A 16,183-nucleotide genomic window follows, 5' to 3' on the forward strand; every position below is an offset into this window, starting at 1 on the left:
TACCTCCGTACATTTTTAAGAGTCACTTGACACACACTAGACTTGGGTGAAATTAATCTATAAATGTAAGATTCGCACCCTAATGCGAAATGAAACTCTGGCCATCTTTTAACATGACATGATTATTTCTGTGTATAAACCACACCAACCACGGATATACAACAAAATATACAGTGTTGTTATTTAGCTACAGCCATTGAGTTATAAACGAATGTGCTGCTATCTTTTCTCTATTCATAACAAGAAATTCAATTTTTTCGTGATCTTCGTGATACTCACTTTCCACTAGTAATATCCGTGACGTCCGTGATTTCATAGCAAATTGAAGTACTTGTTTCTGTGTTGGGATCCGTAGCCAGAAGGCGTCTAAAGAGACTAAAGATCCTAAAGATGACCGGTGGAAAGATTGTGTAAATCAGCTATAGCACTCTATTCATTGTAATTAAGAGAGAGACACTGTAGTCGAAGTGCTAATAAATTAATCCGAACTAGAATCCGTTATTCTCGTTACGCGTACAGCGCTACACGCGACAAAATTATGTCTTGCTTCTATTAATATTGTAATAGTTGAATTCCTATGATAGTAATCACATTAGTTCTGTTAAACACTACTACTACACAGTTAATGTTTCAGATCTGACCATTTTCAACAGCATGTGTGATGGATTGATTTAATACAGTCCATATATTGCAATGTGGATTGTACGGTGTGCATTAGTCAATCAAAAGCATCATCCACCCACACACACACACACACACACACACACACAAATGCTGCTGCTGCCGCCGCCACCACCACAACTTAGAATCACTGTGCTTGTGAGTGCCAGCAGCCAGTCTGTCATAAGACATTTGTCTGAGGGCTCCAAGAGCTGTCAGAGAGTAAAATAAGGTTGTAAGATTTGAGGCACCACATATACACGGTGCCAAATCCCAGAAGACTGCTTTCTTCTTAAAATAAGGTTATTAGACCCATGGAACTCAGACCCAAGAATCACTGTGCTGATGAGGGCCAGCAGCAATTTAGCAGTCAGTCAGCCGTGAGACAGAGTTGTGAGATGACAGCCAGCCAGCCATGACGTAAGCACGAAAAAAAGAAGATACAGTTGGGAGCCACTACCAAGCAATGACTAGTGAAGATGTAACAGACTGAGAAGGCTGTGTCTGCAGTAGTGGCTTGTTAAGCGTGTAAATTAGCAATAGCGTTATAATTTTGTAGTTGCAAGTTACAGGTGTGCAATAAATCAACGGCAATCCAAATCCCATATCTAGTCACTAACATGTGATAACTGGTGACAAGTAGATAAACTGGATTGGATTGGTTAAATTGTTGAGTTTGGGACTGCAGTAGATCGTTATATTGTCACAGTACAATGGAGCAAGTAACAATGCCTGCTGGCCATTCAAAAGGAAATAAAAACCAAAATATAAACCAGCCAAGAAATGAATGCCCATCAAGAGAAGATGGAAACCCAAATGAATGTCAGTCAAGAGAAGATGGAGTCAACGATAAATAGCAGCCATGAAGAAATGAAGACAGCAATAAACTCAATGCAGTTAGAACTGGAAGAGGCCATCAAAAAATCGGGTGGAGGACGTCCTGACATCCATTGATTAACAGACACAGTGCCTTCATGAGGAACTCAACATGAAGATGGAAGAAACACAGCTGGACTTACAAATGTCCCTCGAAACACAGACCAGAAATCTCTGCGAGGTAGCTGACACAAGGAAGTTCCACTCTAAGATAGAAAATACCCCAAGCTGTCCACACTACAGGCCAGCACTCTAACACTGAAGGCCAAGCTGACTGCAGACCTTTCAGGAGAACAGGAACCATCATAGGTGCAGCATAGACATCCAAGATTGACAGTACAACATCAAGGGCCATGCTCCAACAGCTGTTAAGAGATAATTGTGGAGCACAATGACTGGATGCCCCATGACAAGGCCACATACCTGATCACTGCCTTGAACAAGCCAAATGCCCACATTCTACAAGGGTTGGAACTTTACTAGTGGCAACACTGCTGTAGAGATGCCATGCAACAGAACCAAATAATGTTGCTTATACCACATGTTAGTTATATACCTTACCTCAGAGCAAATGGACTATCCCTTCCCACATCATGCGCATGCGCAGTGATGAGAAGAACAGAGCCTTGTGTTAGCTGGCAGTCTAATGTAGTGTTGTAGTTGGATAAAAATTGAATGTGCCAGAGGCCATACAGCATGACAGTGTCATCAAGGTCTTCAAGAGGCTTGCAGGGAATCTGCATAGCCTTACAGAACAGTGGCAAGGTGGGTAAAATCCTTTAACGAGGGACGCCAAAATGTGGCAGACATGCGTCGGCAAGGTCATCCTAGTGTCAGTGAAGAAGTGTATGCCCCTTCCACATTACTGGAGAGTGATAGATGCCATATGATTCGTCAGCTGGCTGGCGAGACTGTGTTTCGCATTCTGAAGGTATGCCTGGGCATGGGAAAAATTGCATCATGATGGGTTCCGCATGATTTGACGGAAATGCAGAAATGGCTACAATATGACGCTGCTTGTAACCACTTGGAGCGCTATGAGCGTGAAGAAGAGGCTTTCTTACGCTGTATCATTACGCTCGATGAGACATGAGCCAAATCGTACGAGCCACAAATGAAACGCCAATCGAACAAATGGTGTCATTACGGGTCACCACAAAAATCAAAAGTTTGTCAGAACCCCAGATTCTCCTGTATGACTGTGATGGTGTTATCCTAACGCATACCATTCCCCAACAGCAGACCATTAATGCACAGTATTACGGTTCATTTTTGAAACACAACCTGTGACCAGCTTTGAGAAAGAAGGAGCAACACTTTCTGCAGAACCCACCCATCATTTTGCAGGACAATGCTTGGCCGCATGCAGCGCAAGCTGTGGCTGATTTGTTTGATCAATGGGGCTGGGAAGTGCTGTACCATCCACCATACTCCCCGGACTTAAGCCCTTGTGACTGACTTGATTCCTAATATGAAGGAACCACTTCGTGGCATTCGCTTCAAAACTGTTCCAGAGATTCTTCAAGCAGTAGACCGCTCCATTCGAACTGTCAACACAATGGGCGCTGCTAAAGGTATCCTACAACTTCCATATCGCTGGCAACGGGTTGTACACAATGCTGGTGACTACAGTGAAGGACAGTAAATCTCTGAAACATGCATCTATTTTGTATCAGTTGTAAATAAATAGTTGCCACTATTAAAGTTCCAACCCTCGTACAAGGCGTCCCCTACTGGAGCGATGTACTTAGTTACTGCAGCACTTGAGAATCACTACAGGGACCACCACCTGGAACAAGCATTCCATGCTCAGGTGAGGAGGACCATGCTGTCCAACTGTGGCCGCTGGGTTGTGATGCATGTCTTGCTCCCCCCCCCAAGCGTTGCAACACCTCCTGCATCAGACAGGACTCAAAGTTATGGACCTGGTCACTGCAACTCTCATGGTACTCTGAAGTGGCAGAAATTCATCACCACCGACGCCTCTTGGCTGGGGACTGCATAGGTGAATACAAAGTCAAACACCACATTCCTGGTTTAGTTCTTGCTTGAGTCTTCCTAGAAGACTTAGTGAACTAATGGGCAAAAGATTTCTGATATACCCAAGTATAATGTAATGCAATCACAAATTCAACTAGCTTCTAGTGTAATGGCACCAGCATGAGGGAGAATGATGGATAGCACTGCTGATAGCAGCTGGGAGAATTACCACATGACTGATGAATATGTGCGCATTGAAAATTTGTTTTTTGAATAACTTTATAAAAATGGTAATCAGTTCTTTTAGAATTCCAGTAACCAAGAGTTTACTGTGAATCATTGCATCCTACCACTTTTCAGTGTATGTGCTTTAGCAGAACAATCTGGAACTTCATGATATGCTTATGAAGCATACTGAATCTATTTTCTACATACTGCAATATATGTCAGATAACACATAAGTCAAATCATCATTTATTAATGTAGAACAGATGTTTTTTGATTGACAATCTTCTTGTAACGTTTTTTTCATTTAGCATGCTGCAACATGAGTGTGAGTATGAGTATGCCACGACACTTTCAATTCAGGTGCATTTTTTTTATTCATCACAATTCGCAAGTATGGTGAGATCTTATTCAGCCCTATTTTATCATCTCATTGGCCTATGCTGTTTCCTTGTTAAACTGTTGCTGACTCAAAACTAAAAATTTGTTAAATATTGCTCATTTCTTTAATTACATATTTCAGAGTTTACAACTGCATTACCTTTTCCATTCCTTTATATTTGTTACATACTTTCTCAGAATAGTCATTTTTAATGTTAATGTTATTTGTCTGTCACTTTCATCATTTATATGTTCCTAAAACATTGTAATGTTATATTTTGCTTGAACTGTTATGTATATTACAAAAAGTATACAAATGAATATTATAACCTGGTATGAAGAATAACTTATGAACACATTCTATATATAGACACATATATGGACTTGCATGACTTGATGTACTGTGAGATACTGAATTGTGTATGTGTATATATATATGTATATATGTTGTGATAGGAAATCTTTTAGGAAATACTGATTAAGAGCAATTCAACCAGGGAAGTTACAATGAGCAGAACATGCAAGTAAGATGGGGAGATAATTTTGGTAAAGGTCTATACAGTAGCCTGTTATGTGGTGGGTGAAAGCTTCAACCGTAGTCAGGGAAGAGATTTTTCTCTTTGGTAAGATATTCAGGCTGGCTACAGGGACAGTCTAGTGGATGGGACTACCTACCTAGATGACCAGCAAAAACAGTGTGAAGCTTGATCACTAGCCTCCATCTCATGCTGATATCCAGAATATGTGGACTATTCTTCCACAATCCCATATGCCATCATAATATGGCAGGTAACATTCCACATGTCCTTAGATATCATACACCTGTTGCAGCCTCTGCTTCATATGTCTGCTTAAAGAAACTAACACTAGACAGCAGATTGAAGTTTGGGAAACTGAGTTAAATACTGATCATACATTACTGCCATCAACACACTTCTGAAATAATCACTTTTCTTAGTTGTTTGTTAGCACCTAAAATGATCTCATTCTCAAGGGTTAAGCTGAGTTGAAGGGGATCAAACAGGGCTCTGTATGTGCTATTTATTGCTCTCAAAATGTACAGCAATGGAGGGACAGAGATGCATGCCAATAAAGCAAGTCACAGTATGCTGTGTAATATGGTGAACCACAGCTACCTGTAGGACAGTCGAGACTAGGACAGTGCAACTCTCTCCCTCTTCAACCAACAATTCATTAATAGTACAGATTTCATAATTCTTTGTGACCATTTGTACTTAGCCTGAAACCTATACCACAGAGATCACTGTTCCTATCTTCAGTGCAGAATTGCTGCCACTCTTATGGTACAGTAATACACCACCTAAATAAGTAATTGTTTTATTATCTAACTCTTTCACTGCTAACTCAAAGAGTATGAGCACTGTCATCCTAAGTGCATTAACATTTGACTTTTAATGGCAGATTAAAAAACCATACTAAAATTCAAGGAATATTATAACAGGTGTTGATCTAGTGCATAAGACATTTACTTGTGAGGAACTGCCAGTTCTCGAAAGGTGTGGCAGTGAACTGCCTGGTCCTGCGAGTCCTGTATGTTCTGGCAGACTCTAAAAAGCTGGTTTTCAATTGCATGTAATTCATATAGATGTTAAAAATGGCACAACAATAAATATTCGACTACAGCACTAGACTTGGGAAAGGGTTATACAATATGACATTAGGCTTCTGAGACAGAAACTCAACTTCCTAATATGATGAAATTCTGAATCTTCTGTCTAGCACAGGACAGGATTATGCTATTGAGGATGCCTTAATGTCACCATAAACAGGAAAAGCACTCTGGTGCAGGAGCTTCACTTCTGACTTATAAATGTGCATACAAAATTCTAATTAACTAATGACAGACAACATGGGACTTTCCAACTAAAACATAAGAACTTTAAAATACATGTGTACCAAACCAACAAGTAGTCCAATGTGCTGTAACACGTTTGTACTCTGAGTACTAGTTACAAAGTGATGTCGCTAGAACAGGGTGAGATCAGGCAGAGGGAAGAGCATTTTATATTATATTCACACAGCATGCAGCACACTGGACACCAACAAATGCATCACATAATACTAACATATATCATCCAGTGGGCAAGACAGCACATGCCTTTCATTTTCAGATTCAATTCTCCTTGTCCACTTCATACACCTTTACCACAACAAGTTTTCTAGTGAAAGCAAACTAGAGGCAGCACACTGACTTCTGAGTTTGGTGCATGCAATACTGAACTATATGCAAAGTTCCATGCAAGACAAATGTATCCCCATGTTATGTGATACTTCAGAGTGCAGCAAATCTGATTTCTCTCAACAAATTAAATATGAAAAAAAAAAAAAAAGAAGATAGAATGGAAAATGAATGAAGGAATGTGACAAATTAGCATCTCCCGTGTAAATTAAGCTTTAACCATACAAAAAGAAAAACAAATTAAAATGTCATATATACAGAGACAATACAGTGACCATCATGCAGCAGTAAATGTATCAGAAGGACATAAGGAATAAGATAACTCAACCACATATGAACTGAATTGCCCAAAACAAATAACAGAAGTGATAGGAAGAAGAAAATCAGGGGTATATACAGGTACCAAAAAGTGGTTAAAACACTAAAATAAGAAGGCACAAAGATACTGCTTACTGAACACATTAAATCAGCCATATGCAGGCATTACAACACTTGAAAGAAGTGTGATCCGGGGTACAGATGAATTTAAAACAAGCAGCAGCACATCATCACTGTTAACAACAAGGATCAGTCACCAGCCAATGGGTCAATCTGCGAAGACAATTATTAATTCACAATTTTTCTCTAACACTGGCCATTATCATCATCTGCAATTTGTTAAGAGCTTTCAGTTCTTGTGGGAATTGGTACTTCTGTTTCAACTATGTACATGTTCTCTTCAAACACATTCCTAATATGACCAATCAGTGGACATGGAATGGCTGCCTTCAATTTATAGAAAATGTTCACACTGCTTATCATTCCAGCAGATCTGACGAAGTTCAGTTTAAACGAACAAGACTAACACTTGCACATTTTATCAGAAATAACCTATATTTGTAATGGAAAACACAAGACACAAAACTTGGTCAATTCCGATGTTATCAGATGCTGGAAGCTGTGATAAGTCATGGGTGGTATGCTGGCACCTCACCCACTGGATGATGGAAATTAAAACAATGCATATAAAACTAAAAGTAGGACTGGAAATGAATTTAAAAAATAACAAACTTTAAGTCAGTTGCCCGGAGGCAATGTCTACTGAGGAAATTAAGTAGGTCAACATTTTCGATGTGATGAAATGCAAGGCCGGATTCCTTTTGGAGCAGAGCCCAGAGGAACTAATCCTGTCTACAAGAGCTCTTAGATAACTAGGAAAATGCTTACATCCTCTAAAATAATATTTCAGTAATCAGGTGCTCTACTATATATAGAACCAGTCTGCCAGTCACAGAGTTTATGCAGGGCAACCATTTTGTATCAGAGCTCTCATACAGGGCTATTTCCTGCAATGAACTCTTCCATTCAGTCCTAAAACAATGGCCCTGAGGAGAAACATATATCCATCTGTGTGTTAGCATCTGCTTGCACCACCACTTGGAAAGAGAACAGTCCGCTCCTCGGGCATCACTCTGTCTTCCTTGTCACACAGCAGGGGTCTGTCCTCTCTGGCTGGGCTCTGCGGACGTTCTCCACGATTACTCCTTATATTGCCATTGTGCTCTGCACCTGGGGAAGAAGCCCTACCCCCCGGACTGCTTGGGCCATGCACTGACCCACTGCTGGTCGAGAGGGACTGTAACACACTCACATCATTCCCAAGGGCCGCAGTGCTCCGCTCAGAAGTCATGATGGAGCGCTGTAGAGCTTCCCTATCACTCTGCAAGTACACACGGTAAAAATGGCATGTGACATATACAAGGATGAGATGAATTTGTATGGTGTTTAGAACCAAATAGGTAACTCATCTATTCAGAAAATTAACTAGTCTCTACATACCCGCCTAAGTAGCTAGTGTTTTTTATTTGAATTGGCAGATGGGTTCAATATATTCTTTGAAAATACATTGAACAAAACAATTTACATTCACAGAAAACCATCAATCCACACTGTTACATTTGGCACCACTGTATGATCTATGATTTCCTGCTTATTCCCCACTCCTTTAATTTCTTTAAAGCCAGAGTATATGTGATTGATGCATGCCACCACAAATTCCAGTGAAAAACACTAAATAGCTAAATACTGTCACTATTGACTATACATGATGTTTGGATTGAATACTGAATTTACTGAACGTTTATATGAGGGAGAGTCAGTAAATAGGTCATAAATTGATATAAAACATATAATATTCAAACCTGGAAAAAACATTTATTTCTCAACATATCCTCCACCAGTACTGATATACTAGGTGGTTTAAATATGACCGGGACTGATTTTTTGTAAACAAGCCACACTGCGCAGCAGCTGTGCGACCTTGAGAGAGTGAAGCCACGACCTCCACCCTCCCTCCTGTTAGAGTTAGAACCTGTTCAGTCCTGTCTGGAAGTTGCTAGAGTGATGAGTGAACAGAAGGTACCGCAGAGCGTGGATCAACGCATTGCGATCAAATTCCTCATTTGAGAAAACGTCCCGTCTGCCGAAATTCACCACAGACTCCAACAACAGTATGGGGAAGAGTGTCTCTTATGGACTCATGTGTCTGAGTGGTGTAAGTGCTTCAGAGAGGGCAGAGAGCTTGTGGAGAATGAACCACATGATTGTCGGCCACGAACATCCATCACCAAGCCAAACATTGATCGTGCAGACACACTTATTCGTGAGAATAGGTGCATCACTATCAAGGAACTTGGAGCAATGCTGTCCATCAGTGTTGGTAGTGTAGAAGACATCATGAAATACCACCTGCACTATCGCAAGGTGAATGCACAGCGGGTACCATGCACTTTGACGGATGTGAACAAAATGGTGCGCATACAAGCTGCCAGTCGTCTCCTACAGCAGTTTGAAGATCAAGGTGATGCATTTTTGAAGTCTATAGTGACCACCGATGAAACGTGGGTGCACTACTTCATTCCCGAGTCCCAGCAATCATCACGCGAGTGGGGCATACCAGTTCTCCCAAACCCAAGAGAGCGCAGAGGAGCCGTTCGGCAGGAAAAGTGATGGCAGCGTTCTTCTGGGACTGGCAGGGGGTTATCCATGTAGACTTTCTGACAGATGCCAGAACAGTCAATGCAGCTTATTACTCGGACCTCCTGGCAACAGACGTGAAGAAAAAGATCCGATCCAAGTGGAAGAGAAGTGGAAAGCAGGTAGCCTTCCTTCAAGACAATGCACGCCCCCATACGGCTACAACAACAATGGAAACTCTCCAGAAATTGAACTGGAACCTTCTGACACATCCGCCGTACAGTTCCGATTTGGCACCAAATGATTTCTACCTGTTCGGAAGGCTCACATCAGACTTGCAAGGCATGCAGTTTGTGGACGACGCCGTCATCCAGAATGTTCAGGAGTGGATACGCTGCCAACCACAAAACTTTTTTGAAAAGGGCATCAGGATGCTTCCAGAATGTTCGAAAAAATGTGTTGACTCCGGAGGGGAGTACATTGAAGACTGACAGGTGCAAGTAAGTGTTTGGCAATTTTGGTTTAAAAAAAAAAATCAGTCCCGGTCATATTTGAACCACCTTGTACTTATCACATCACTTTACCCGTACATTGAAACCCGTACCACAGAAGTCTTTGATTGTTGTCTCAGCCTCTTCCACACCTCCATTTCAATCGCTTCATCAGCGAAATGTTTGCCACCCAGTTGTGAACAGCTTTATGTGGCAAACACTTTCCACCGTAAACAGGAAACATTTCTTTATTAACATCCTTTGCTCTGAGTCCTTCTGCTCACAAAAAAGCACAAAAGAACGCTGCTCTTCGGTAGTACATCCTCAAGAATGCTTGCCATTTTGACTACTGAAACCAGCCTCTGAACATGTGCACCCATGTCTGCTACCTAGACCAGTGGTTCTCAACCTTTATGAGACTGTGGCCCAGTATAATTGATGCCAGGACCAGGTACTGGGTCGTGGCCTGACTGTTGAGAAGTACTGACCTAGACTGTCATGAATCTGGACTGTGCTGGTACCTAGTGATACACAAAGAAAACCTAGTACATCCATTACAGCTGTTTTACTTCCATTTGTGATTTATTTGCTGACCCTTCCTCATAACTTGTAGCCACAAATGATTACATCACTCACTACACTACACACACTACAAATCACTGTAGCATACACTAAGTTTTCTCACTCTGTTATGCCTTCACTAGTCATTGCTTCTAACAGTGGAGCTTTGTCTGCTTCCGTACTCATTGTCAACCGCCAACCACAGCTGCTCACTCACAATCAACTGTTTAGCACTGACTGCTGATTCAAAACTGACTCACTTCAGTCAGAGTCAAAGTTACTTCACAGCTGGCATTTTACCACCAATCAGTTCATCTTGGTGCCATGCCACAAGGCTAACGAACAGCGTTTTTGGGGGTGGGGGAGGTCAACTGAACCCTTGCAGCCATAGTCCTTGTGCAACATCCTCTCTGATAAGAGGATTCTCTTGTGAATAGGCTTGGCCTTTGTCAAGTGTACATATCGCATGTATACCATGTTATTGAGAATTCTTCCTTTTTCACTATATACAGGTCCTCTTATCAGTCCAGGTTTTGCAAAGCAGATCATGCCTATCTTACTTATCTTATGCTAAAACAGAAGTTTAGTCACTTGGACAGTCATCAGCTTGACCACCGCCAAGTTTAAGCCTCTTATATTTTCCATATCTGGCTTTGCCTTGTCCTTACTGTGAGCATGTTCATTCTCATGATTTTGTATGACCTCTGCTTGCTACCTGCACCATTTTGTTATAAAGTCATATACATATATGGAAGGTTAAAAGTCATATGCAAAAACGCAGACTGGTGTGCACCTTGGAAAATTTCCAATGGTGGAAAGAACCTAGTCTTGTAGGTGCTGCAATTTCAAGAGGTAGGTGTCTGCCTCTAATTCCCGGACTGGGCAAGCATTAAGTCATTACTGATCAGATCAGTGACTTATGGAGGGTTAATTTAATGTTGGCACCCAAATGCTCACTTTTGAATGGGGAGTAGATTCTAATAATAGTTCTGAAGGCCTTGGCTTCAATCATTTCTATATGCAGTCTCCATGTAATCCTCTTATTGAAGATTACACCGATATTTTACATGACTGACAAAGGGGATATTCTGTCCATTCAATGTAAGATGAACCTCAGGAGGCATAGCCTATGAGAATAGTGGATAGCCAGAGACTTTTCATCACTGATTTTTATGTTCCAGTTTTCAAACCATGTCTCAGTTGCACTAAGACCTTGCTGCAGCTTCCTGAGAACATAACCCTCCTTGCAGTCTGTCGCATATATACAGGTGTCATCAGCAAAGAGACCTAGACAGACACCAGGTGTCTGGGGCATATCATTTATATTGTAACGTGTTTGGGCTATTGAAGACGCCGTTCGGATTGTTAATTGGTTTATTAACCACCTACAAGTCATAACTACAATTAATTATAACACTTCCGCAGGTTTGCACAAGTTACAAGCCCTACACACTAATCTCTTCACTTTATCTTCAGTAGTCTTCATTTATTTACTGTATAACATGGGAGTTCTATAAATGCCACTGAATTACACACTACCAATACACAATTCCCTCTCAGTTGCCACCACTATCACACATAAGATCTTATAATAATGTGTTCAGTTCTTCTTCTTCTTCCCGCGACTGACTGACTTCTGTTCTGCCAAATACTCCCAAATACTAACACTGTCTTCAGCAGCTGCTACATTTCAACTGACTCGACAACTGCTAGAATTCAACTGAAATCCTTAGGCATTCAAGGCTCTCTTACAAACCCTCAATCGGACAGTGGAAAATGCATCTCGCTTCACTGTTGCATAATCTCCGTGTTTAGAGAGGCGTTGCTGAGCAACGCTGTTGACAGTTGTTCATTGCTGCGTAGCAACCAGTGCGCTTCGGCTCGGCTCAGCACGGCATGGCACGCAGAAACACCACTTTCCTTACTGTTGCGTAACTTGGCAACCGACTGTTTATCAGAAGTCTGTCTTCCTGGTAACTTGTTCCACATCCCATTGTCCAACAACAGTTTGACATGTCACATTATACAGTGCTGCTGAGAGGTGGTTTATATATATATCTTGTGATATGAATCCATTCCATAAGTAACGACTTATTCATACACATATCCAAGACAACCAGCTGGAACAATCTGTTGTTGAGCAATGGCTTGATAAGCATTGTTCTCACAGCAACACAGACAGACGTTTCCTGCACAATGGAGAGCTCATTTTCGTGACAACAAATAGCTCAACTGTTCGACTCAGTGTCCCCTGTTCAGTATGCCAAGCAAATATAAAGTAGCAGCAACAAAGGCAGAGAAGCAGAACGAAGCAGAGCTATGCAAAGAGTGATTCGTTATCCAGAAGGAGTTAAATGTGTGAACTGTTATAAGTAAGTGTAACTGTAATACAGACGTCAAATAAATCCAGTCATCCAATCTAGAATCCACGATCATTAGTCACATTACCCCAGATACACTTGACAATATATATATTGTACAATATGAGGGACAAGTGGCACCCCTGCTTGTATATCCCTTGGACTAGACATTTCACCTGAGACTGAATTTTCTCTGAGAAATAAAATTGCTAATAAGCTTGATTAGACTGATCGAAAATTTTAATTTAGTTAATTTACCCTATATAGCAAGCCAAGGTGCCATGTTATATGAAAGGCTTTTTCAATATCCAAGAATACCACTGTCATAGATATGTTACTGTTAAAATTTAAGGTGACGTGGTCCATAAGCCTGACATACATTGAAGTGCCATGCCGTGATGGGAAGAGAAATGAAACTGGCTTGCATTAAACAAGCATCTTTCTTCAATGTGCCTTTGGACTATTTTCAGAATAACATCCTCGAATAGCTTGCCTGTTGTGGCCAAGAGGCTAATCTGACAAATTCTGAGGAAATTTTGGGTCCTTACCAGGTTTCAGTAATGTTCTAACTTTTGCTTCCTTCAAAGACTTAAGAAAATGAGACAGCCAAAGACAATGATTATATAAATGTGTCAGATGTACGAGTTGTCTCCTTGGACTGTGCCTAAGGCATTCATTTGGAATACCATCAAGGTCACATGCCTTTCACAATTTCAATTAATTTACTAATTTATGTATACCACAGGGTATTACTTTTCCCAAAAGGGTGTCGTCTATAGATGCAAGCAAAGCTTGGACTCTACAGTCTCCACCTGTCTCTCGTGGTTGCCATCACACAGGTCATGAAATGAGAACTGGTTTTCTAACCATTCCACAATCATGTTGGCTTTCTCATTTGGGTCATAAGTTATTCCTAAAGGGCCACTGGTGCCTTTGGTCCATCCCTTTTCATAAGCAATTTCACAACAGGCCACAAAGCTTGAGGTGTGACCTCACACTTCCCTACCTCTGCTTCCCATCATTCGAGTGCCTTTCTATGGGTCATTCGTCTGATGGTTTTGGCGACACAATTAAATTCTCTTTTTTTATACTCGATCCCAGCTTACTGAGTACAGTTTCTGTAACCTTTGTTTATATTTTAACAGACTCTCCAGTCCAGGTAAAGCATTATTTAAATCCAAGAGTGTAATTTCAATTGTTGATAGCATATGTGCTGAAGCTATGAGTATAGAGACAGTAAAGTCATGGGCAACTTTATCAGCTTCTTCCCCCAAGTTAATTTCCATTCTAAGTGAAATCAGTTCAGAGGCCTGGCTTTGAAACCACTTCAAACCTATGAATTTGTTGAGCTGCTTTGAAAGATTCCTAGTTCTAATACAATCTAAGAACTGCAAAATGACTGGTAGGTGATCTGAGTCCAGAATGTCAGAGACAATAACTTCCAACAGTCATATTTTTGTGCACAACAATATCAAGCACATCACCACTTTCCACAGGAGAGTAATGGGTGGGACACTGCGGTGCTGAAATTTCCAACTTATATTAAATTCAGTAGTTTCATGCCTGAGGGTTGGAAAATACGCTATTCCAAAGTGGGAGTTTAGCATTCAGATCTCCTGCCAGTAGTGATGTCAGCTCAATGATGTCTGTATCATTCCAGGCATGGCCTGGTGACTTACAGACAGTCTGATAGAAGTGATAATTTGGAATAAAGAACTTCACATGAGGTTTGAGATGCATCTCTTAGAGCCAAGCCACATTTGTGTAAATCTTGCAGCTGTTCATTGAGCTTATAACACTGCTTCCAAATGCCATTTGCATTAAATGCTATGACTCTGGGTGGCGTATGAACTCTAGAAGCCATTTTGTTTCATTAAGCTAGGTACCATTTTTGTAATGACCATCATTTTGTCTTTTTCTGAAAGAGCTTCATTAAGCTCTGTTATGATCTACTGCACTGCACTGGTGACTTTTAACATGTCATTGGCAGACTAACTGGGAGCCTGTACTGACAGACCTATATTCTCAATTTCTTGTTGTGGCAGGTGCTGCTGCACAGGGAGCTGCAAGCTTTTCCCATCTGTTGGCAGTGCCTGTGGTTGTTGATGTTGCATGTCTTGACACAGTGCAGCTTTGAAGAACTCTTCTGGTGAGGTGAATTTAGAGAAGGACATCCTCCCAGAGGATCCCCTGGGAGCTCATTCTCTTCTCCTTAGCAGATCTCCTTTCGAATGGCTGCAGTCTCGGCAGGATGCTGGATGAAGTTTCTCTCCTTCTCCTTGGATGCAGTTGGAGCAGCTCGGCACAGATATCGTATTTGTCTTTCCACGGCATTCCCTATGCAGGTGGCCAGCACCATATCACAAACATCAAGGGGGCTGCCTGCAGCTGACCCAGACATGACCAAAGTTTTGGAAGTTGTAGCACTGCGTAAGGCCAGTCTCAGCTCTGTATAACTGTATCTTGAAGATAATATGGTTAACGATATTCAGCTTGAATATCTCTTGAGATTTTATGTTTCTTGTTAAGGTAACAGGGAACAGAGGGAGGAGTCCGTTTGGTGCTCTTTGAATGGTGGTCATTTGCCTCACATGGATTATTTTGATGCAGGTTTCATTTCATGTAATTCGGAACTAGTACTGTCCTTTGACATGGTCTTTTAAGTTGCTCTGGAGTTGAATGAGGTTTGTGGTAGAGGTCATCAATTTTTGTGGTGGGCTACCTGGTTTCCTTGGAGCCTCCTTCTGCCATAGCTGGTTCTCTGCACCAGTAGTTCTGAGAGGTGTGAAGAAGCTGCAAATTAACTCTAATTTTGGAGGCAGCTTGACAAGTGTGGATGTTGGGACCGGTTTAGCCGACTTCTTGGCTGTCTGCAAGGTGTTGTTAGAGATATGCCACTTGCACCTCTTTGTTTCCCAGAAACTGTCATCCCTGGCCATTGATTCCACTGCAGTTTTGTTCACTGCACCCCTTTGTCATGCTTGTTCACTAAACTTAAAGACAGCCTTCAGTTAGTTCAGTATTACCATGTAAATGCCATAAAGATCACTAAAAAGCGACTTCCCATCTAGAGCTTTACAAAAGTTTGCTCTGTTCTCCTCTGCGCTATTCCCAACAGAGGTCTACTATGAGCTATCCCCACTTTAGCCAGTGTGCATCTGGCATGGATCTCATTTTCACTAAGCATTATATACTAGGGGGTACCCAAAAGAAACCGAACTTATTTTTTTTTAAACTTATTTATTCAAATTTTAAGCACAAACCTTCAATCCCCTTCAAACTACTCTCCACTTACACTAATACACTTGTCTAGTCTTTTATTCCATTTTTCAAAATATTGTCTAAATTCATCTTTTGAGATGCTTGACAGCGCCTTCGTCGTTTTTTCCTTTCATGTCTCTTTTCATTCGAGGAAACAAAAAAAAGTCGCACAGGGCAAGGTCGGGTGAGTATGGAGGGTGAGGAACAGGGGTCATACCATTTTTTGTCAAGAA

The 16,183-nt window shown here is 41.2% G+C and overlaps 2 protein-coding genes across 5 annotated transcripts in view; both read right to left on the bottom strand.

The window, feature by feature from the left end:
• Positions 1 to 298, bottom strand: part of LOC111865722 (pantothenate kinase 3) — a 28,679-nt gene extending 28,381 nt beyond the window's left edge. For 2 of the 3 annotated variants that reach the window (XM_023853965.2, XM_023854000.2), the window contains exon 1: positions 4 to 215. The gene's annotated coding sequence lies outside the window, so the exon portion shown is untranslated. Of the gene's footprint in view, positions 1 to 3; positions 216 to 279 lie in introns of those variants that run through there. The other variant, XM_033752069.1, reaches the window with a different exon arrangement.
• Positions 299 to 5,143: 4,845 nt separating this feature from the next.
• Positions 5,144 to 16,183, bottom strand: part of LOC111865750 (metal transporter CNNM4) — a 61,913-nt gene continuing 50,873 nt past the window's right edge. For both annotated transcript variants that reach the window (XM_023854027.2, XM_023854021.2), the window contains exon 11: positions 5,144 to 8,021. In XM_023854027.2, coding sequence (XP_023709795.1) covers positions 7,716 to 8,021 — 306 coding nt within the window. In that variant the 3' untranslated portion in view covers positions 5,144 to 7,715. The remainder of the gene's footprint in view (positions 8,022 to 16,183) is intronic.

The sequence above is a fragment of the Cryptotermes secundus genome, unplaced genomic scaffold (genome assembly GCF_002891405.2).
Source record: "Cryptotermes secundus unplaced genomic scaffold, Csec_1.0 scaffold968, whole genome shotgun sequence".
Lineage (NCBI taxonomy): Eukaryota > Metazoa > Arthropoda > Insecta > Blattodea > Kalotermitidae > Cryptotermes > Cryptotermes secundus.